Genomic DNA, 7513 nt, shown 5'->3' on the forward strand with positions numbered 1-7513 from the left:
GTAGACGTCGACTCAATCGAACGACCGGGAGGTCGTCGCGAGGAAGAAAGGTAACAATTCACAACCACAACGACCCAATGATTTGATGGGTGAGGATTTTAGCGAGCGATTTGGTCAGCTCCATGACCCAACATCGAGGAAGGTTGACGATTGTCGTGGTCAGCGATATCTACTCAAAACGATCGGAAGAACACCAAGGAAGCAGTTTAACGATTTACCATTACCCCTGTAACATCCACCCAGCGATTTGATTAATTGTCAGCATATGGGCGAGGGATTTAATCATCAATACTCTGGCCCAATGACGAGAAAAACGTGTTACGCATTTATATCAGCCCCAGAGGGATGATCGGTTAAGTCAACCCCCAACCAGGATTTGACCTCGCCAATTTCCCAATGTGAGCTGTTCGCTCTACTTCGGAGCTACCTGCCCAGTGAGAAGATACTTGCTTATAATCGTAAACACGTCTACTCGTGTTAAGAGTCTTGCGGAGACTCGCGTTGCGGATCCAACAGGAAGTCTGCAGCCGGGCAGCTCGCTCGCCTGCCCACTCGCCTGCCCACTCGCCCACCAATTCGCCCACTTGCACGCCCACCCGCCTGTACGCCCGCCCACCCAATCCCCCACCCGCTAGCGCTGTACCGAGGCGGCGACAGTGGTACCTGCACGTGGAACGAGCGCGCCAGTTGGTAGCAGCTTTCGGCCTGCATCGCCTCCACGTCCGTGTTGTGGAAGGCGTGCAGTGCCAGGTGCTGCACTTTGCTGTAATCCTGCACATGCACACACCGGACACAAACATTTACCCCTATAGCGTTAGCGGACAAAATACTGTTAACGAGCACCTATGGAGGAAAAACGAGTGACGCTTGCACCACGACCATTGTCGGCCCGTTGGTCATGTTTACACATCGCACCGGATATTTATTTAAGATTGAGTGAAGGTGTGGGACGAGTTCATTATCATTTATGCTTGATTGTTGTTATTATGCTCGTTTATTTCAGAAAGCCTTACCATGTCTTAAGATCTTTTTCAGGAGGGTCCTGGCAAGTTGTCGCAATAAGGGGGGGGGTGTTGCTGTCTGCAATCCCAACTGAGTACTTTGCACGTCATTTTTCAGCATGGGGATGCTTGGCCAATACCGGGTAAATTTTTTTTAGCTTCGGGAGGCAACTGGAGAATCCGAAATAAACCCACGCAGAACAGGGAGGGAACATACAAACTCAACACAGAAAGGCGGCCTAGTCAGTAATCGAACCCAGGCTCTTTTTGCCGTGAGGCACGAGTGCTACCACTGTATCACACTGGCTCCCCCACCCCCCCTCCCGTGCCACCGACGAAGGACACCCTCTCTCATTCAGACCGTCTCGGTGACGGACCTTCTTGAAGAAGAAGTGATTGGCCAGGTGGTTGAGGACCATGGGGTTGCTGCTGTCGATGGTGTAGGCCTTGGACAGCAGCTGCACGCCGTTCTTGATCGAGTCGGCCTGCGGCGACACGAGTAACGTGCGGACAGCCACTTGCTTAACATGCAGTCAGCGACACAAGCAATGCGTGATCAACGACTCCAGGATCTCTCACGTGAGGGACGTGATGCCACCAAGCCGGCAACGCTTCAACAAGGTGCCCCAACCCCACATGAGAACTAGACAAGGTCCTCTTTTACTCAACATTGCTCAAGACATTTCCACGTTTACCTCTTTTTTCAAGTCCGTTACCGATAATGGAGGGAAAAAAAACCGATTTTAACAACCCTACTTCTTAAGCCTGGCGCATGGCAGAGGTCGCAATCGGGTACCCGATACCCGTACCCTACCCGATACCTGGCTACCCGTACCTAGCCGGGTACGGGTACCCGTTTGCGACCCTGGTGTGGCCGGGTACGGGTACGGGTAGACCGTGAGTCACTGGTGAGTAACCGTTTGTCACTCATTTCCCAACGTCTTGTCTCTTCTCACAATTCAAGTTCCTAGAATCAACCCACCCGCGCCTGCAACATGGCTTCATCCCAGAGGTCGCAATCCCCGATACCCGGCTACCCGTACCCGGCCGGGTATCGGGTACGGGTACCCGTACCCTACCCGGCCGATACGGGTACCCGTTTGCGACCCTGGTGCGGCCGGGTACGGGTAAGGAATCAAAACCCGTTTGCGACCTCTGGCGCATGGGCCCCTCCGGATTGTGGGCCCCGATTGGACACCCGGCACACGTCGTCGCCTCTCTCTCTCTCTACCTCCTTCTTGTTGAGCTCGAGGATGGCGAGGCCGACGAGGGCGCCCACGCACTTGGGGTTGAGCTCCAGCGCGCGCATGAACGCGAGCTGCGCCTTCTCCGGCTTGCTCAGCTTCACGAAGCAGTGGCCCATGCCCAGACGAACCTCCGCTGTCGGTTCACACACGGAGCGCTAACGTTAGCGAGCGAGCGATCGATGTCACTGTCGCATTTATCTATCGAGCGTTTATCTTACCAAATCACCTTGCATGCGGGTTCCCTTCCTCAGTTCTCCATACAGCTTGTGTGCTAGCAACCTCATTTAATCTGTACCTATCACGTGACCGACCCAAGTGATTGTGCCCACACAGCAATCACTTGAAGAGAGCGACCTACCTGGGCAGTTGGGGTTAGTGCGTAACGCCTTCTTGTAGTAGGCGAGCGCCCCGCGGAAATCCTTCTTGTTGAACGCGATGCACGCCTTGCCTGCGCGTGGGGACACCAACAATCTCAGCAGGCATTTAACACTCTCGCAGTCGTTCCTACCCGCAGTCGTTCCTACCCTCCAATTAGCTCGTGCAAAATAAGTTCCACATACATACACTCGCTCACAGCTGAGAGTCCTCACCGAGCAGCGCGGGGATGTTGCTGGGCGACTGGTTGAGCACAAAGTGGAACTGTGCATCCGCCTGCTCCATCTTCTCTCCCTCGAGGAGGCAGTAGCAGGCTCGGCCGAGCAGATGGTTCTATCGCGCGGAGAATGCGAGAAGGAGAGGCGACCGTGGCGTCGCGACGTTAGCGCGGAGGACTCGCCGCGACGGGTTAGCGAGGGGCGAAGAGCGTCCACGATGGTGGACGAAACACAACCATGTGAACAAGCGACATGAAGAGAAAGACAGGCTGTGTGGAGTGGATTTGAAAAAATAAGTGAAGTTGCTTTGGTTAACAAGGTGACAACTCAAGAGACCAGGATAATTCGCATTTGCAAGAGTGATCTGGGAGACCAATATGACAAAAGAATAACAAATAAAGGAGAGCAATGAAGCGGCAAAAATAACTGCCACATGAGAAGGTGAAACCACTGCAGGAACATTAAACATTGTCCAATAATAAATTACGTGGAGAGTACAATAAAAATTCTGCTACAGCAGCGTTGAACAAAAACTGGGTGACTATTACACTAATATGTAAAGAGACAAGGAAGTCGTGGACCACTTGAGATGAGGTCGCGGGCTTCATCTGGCCCATGAACAACGGGTTCCTCACCCCTGATCTACAGCGGGTGCCCAGCGTCCGTACGGAGCATGGCAGGGGAGGAAGAACGACTCACCTGGTCGTACATGATGATCTTATCGGCCATGGTGTAGAGGAGCGTGGCCTGGGTGAGCAGCTCCTTCTTGACATCCTTGTTTTTCTCGCGCCGCGCCTGCTGCACGTAGTAGGCGGCCAGCGTGTCGAGGCACGTCATCTGGTCCTTCTCGTGGTCGCGGTAGTCCAGCGTACCGTCCACGCGCGCCGCCTCCAGCAGCTTCACAAAGTCCTCCGGCTTGCCCTGCCGGTAGTACTCCAACTGCACAAAGGCAAAGATTCCCCGTATAGCCTTAATGGACTGTTGGCGCAAGTGCGGTTACACTGCACCTATGAAGGCTGGCACGGCACACGAGGGGGTGGGTGGACAACACCATGCCCGGCCGCCTTTGTCTCCCCAGTGGCGATGTTCACACATCACACCAGGTACTCATTTGAGGCCGAGTCGACCTAGAGAAGTCCAAGACCAGTTCAGACAATCGTCATTGGTCGTGGCCGTGAATGGGAATGGAACTCGGGTCGCCGGGTTCGTGGCACAATGCGCTAACCACTACACTCCCCAATACCCGCCATTTGCCACCAAGGCGCCTGTGCCAGGCCAGATGCACTTTGAGACCACGTGAAGTGTTGAAGGCTCGCTGACAGGAGGTCACAGGACAGACCCAGCAGGTGCCATGGGTTGGCTGACTGAGACAACTGTTAGATGTACCAGCTGTACCCCCTACTGTGCCAAGATGTACAATTCCCCACCCCACTAGTCACATACAATCACATACCTTCACGTAAACGCACACACGTATACAAAAACAAAGTCGTCCTGTGTGCCCGGCAGGTTAGTTCTCCAGCTTCTCATACAAATGGACAGCTACCTGTATATGCTTTAACACAAATCACACACACACATTTACACAGACAAGTCACGGGCACTGTCGTGCGGGGTGGGAGAAGACAACGCAGGTGGCTCATGGCGAAGCCCCGGGTCTAACGCCCATCTCACCGCGAGCGCGATCCATATGTGCAGCTGCGTGTGCTCCTGCTTGAGAATGCTGATGACTTCGTCACCCTCCGGCAGCTGATCAAAGTCGAGCTCTATCACCTGCAGCACACACACACACACGAGAACATAAGAAGGGTTACAAATTATACGGGGGTCATTCAGTCCATCTAAGTATGCTGAACCTCTTTCGCACCGTACGTAGCCAACCGCGCTAATCGGAGGTGCGGGGGAAAGACAACAAACTAAACACAAAAAGCAGTTCTCTGTTGTTTGTAGCAGATGTATTGTCTCGTCTCATTAAGGCTTTTCATGAAGTCCCAGTGAACCAATGTTCACAAGACGTATGGGCAGCCTCTTCCAGAACCCCAATCTGTATAAAACAATTCGCTCCTGAACTTTTCCACACGCAGCATTCACCTGCGGCGTCCGATTCTATTCTTCGACCGAGACGTTAAGGATTCCAGACTGCGGAGGTAATGCTGAGAGCGAAACGACTATTAGGGCCAGCACTCGAGACGACAGTGTGACTAGCACCCACGCACGCCGGATCATGTCTGTGCCGCTGTTTACACGATCCAGGGCAAGTTCGTGACAAGGACGTGCCACTGATGTTGACCGTGGGCAGGAATTAGCCTCAGCCATTGGCCATAATCCCTTCTCGTGCTGTGTCCCGTCCAACCATCCTCCTGTAGAGTTGCGGTATCCAATGCCCACAATCTCAAGTCCATGAGTTTTCCTATTTCTCTGTCTCTCAATGCAATTCCAAACATTCAATGTCCATTCTAGATTAGAAGTTTTCGTGACTGCAAGGATCCATACTCTTTGGTTCTTTCGGTAAAGTCACGTAGGTGAAAAAATTAAAATTATATATTAAATCACGACGTTTCGGGCGCAACACAAGCGTCCATCATCAGGTGGGGACAACCACAGCAAGCAACCTAAGAGTATGAATCGTTGCAGTCACGAAAGCTTCAAATCTAGAAGACACAACTGCTTGCTGTTTCTTGCTGTGGTTGTCCGCACCTGATGTGTTGCGCCTGAAACGTCGTGATTTAATTTACTTTTATTTATTTTTTCACCTACGTGACTTTACCGAAAGAACCAAAAAGTATTCAATGTCCATGTTTTTTAATCCGATGTCATCACCCTGGTTTGGGGGCGAGTCTTACTTGCCGGAGCGTCTTATAATCCAGGACAAGACACGCGGCAATAATAAACCATTATCATTTGCGGCCAGGTCGCTTCTGAAAAATAAGTTAATAGCTCAGTGGGCTTTACCTGGCAAGATAAACAAAACATTGTTTTGTTGGATTTGTAAATATTTTTTGCAAGCGATTTGTTTGTAAATGTTGTGAATTTGCTCTCCAACACACCGGTGTGCTGTACTAGCAACGAATAAGCACGTTTTGTTTACCAATTGGCTGCGTCGGGTGGTGGCGGGTTTAACGACACACCATTTATATTACAGCTATCTAACCCACAAACACTTGTACTGTATTGTGAGCGATTTGTTTACCTTCCCTATACTTTGCACTCCTATCGTCTATGTTGTATTACTTGTAGTTGTTGCTGTAACGTTTTGCCCCCCCCCCCCCCGTGGCCCCCATTAGTTGACCTCTGCGTGAATCAAAACCCCAACACAAAGAGCTTAAATTTCGATTTAAAGCTTTCGTGACTGCAGGGATTCATTCTGGCGAATTGCCCGATGATGCTGGATGCAATTACCAGCGAAACGTCGTACTCAAATTGTAAATGTTGTGGTTTCATGCTTCAACACACCGGTGGGCTAAAGCAGTGAACTATTTGTCTTTTGTCAACGTGACACTTTTTTACTGATTGGCCGTGTCGGGTGGTGGAGGGTTACGACACATTTATAAATAACGCGATCTAAACCCAAAAACGTTGATTATGAGGGATTCATCTTCTTGGTTCTTTCTGTAAAGTCACGTAGAATGGAAATAATAAAATAATAAAAATAAAACATAATAAAATACAATTCTCACGACGTTTCGGCCACAACGCAAGCAGCCGTCCTCAGGTGAAGAAACAGGGCTGTCAAATAATAAAAATAAAACAATAATTCTCACGACGTTTCGGCCACAACGCAAGCAGCCGTCCTCAGCTGAAGAAACAGGGCTGTCAAATAATAAAAATAAAACAATAATTCTCACGACGTTTCGGCCACAACGCAAGCAGCCGTCCTCAGATGAAGAAACAGGGCTGTCAAATAATAAAAATAAAACAATAATTCTCACGACGTTTCGGCCACAACGCAAGCAGCCGTCCTCAGCTGAAGAAACAGGGCTGTCAAATAATAAAAATAAAACAATAATTCTCACGACGTTTCGGCCACAACGCAAGCAGCCGTCCTCAGATGAAGAAACAGCTCTGAGCTTTTCAGCTCATCAGATTCCCATGTCAAGCCCCGCCCCCCTCCCCCCCTCAGTAGCAACTCGATTACCTAGTCCGCATAAGCGAGCGCGTGCCCAATCGCCAGCCTCCCATTGGTCCACAGGGCGACCACGTGCGCGCGGCTTCAGCCAATCGCGGCGGGAGGCCAAAGACCCGAGCGCCGTCCCCCCCTCTTATCGTAGCTACGAAATTAAAACCGGGCGTAAAAAAGCTCCCTCCACTCCGCCAGCCGCCAAAACGTGAAGACAACGGCGGACGAAGCGCGTCCACTTTTAAAGTCGCCACCCGCCGAGCCCTCTCCCGAATGTATCCAGCGCGATGAGGGGGTGATGGTGGCGGTGAGGGGTGAGGGGGGGGGGGTAACACACGCGCATTGACATAAACAAAAACCCCCTCTTCGATAGATTAATTTCCTCACCACGTAACCACCTCACCACGTAACCTCCTCACCACGCAATCGCCTCACCGCACCGCACCGCTCACCTCGTCCGTGTCCCTGAGCGGGATCTCGATGGAGCCGCGCGACATCTCGAGATGAACAAGTGTGGACCCGAGGCTGGCGCGGTGCCGTGTGGGTAGGACGAGG

At 51.6% G+C, this 7513-nt stretch overlaps 1 protein-coding gene across 1 annotated transcript in view; it reads right to left on the bottom strand.

Moving 5' to 3' along the window:
* The window catches only part of CTR9 (CTR9 homolog, Paf1/RNA polymerase II complex component), a 28731-nt gene extending 21218 nt beyond the window's left edge, over nt 1-7513 (bottom strand). The window contains 8 exon segments of the mRNA XM_061552542.1: nt 664-771; nt 1379-1486; nt 2233-2381; nt 2607-2696; nt 2839-2956; nt 3541-3780; nt 4516-4614; nt 7411-7513. Of these exon segments, the coding sequence (XP_061408526.1) occupies nt 664-771; nt 1379-1486; nt 2233-2381; nt 2607-2696; nt 2839-2956; nt 3541-3780; nt 4516-4614; nt 7411-7455 (957 nt within the window). The 5' untranslated portion in view covers nt 7456-7513.

This window comes from Lethenteron reissneri, chromosome 2 (assembly GCF_015708825.2).
Source record: "Lethenteron reissneri isolate LAM-NWPU_2019-01 chromosome 2, ASM1570882v1, whole genome shotgun sequence".
NCBI lineage: Eukaryota > Metazoa > Chordata > Hyperoartia > Petromyzontiformes > Petromyzontidae > Lethenteron > Lethenteron reissneri.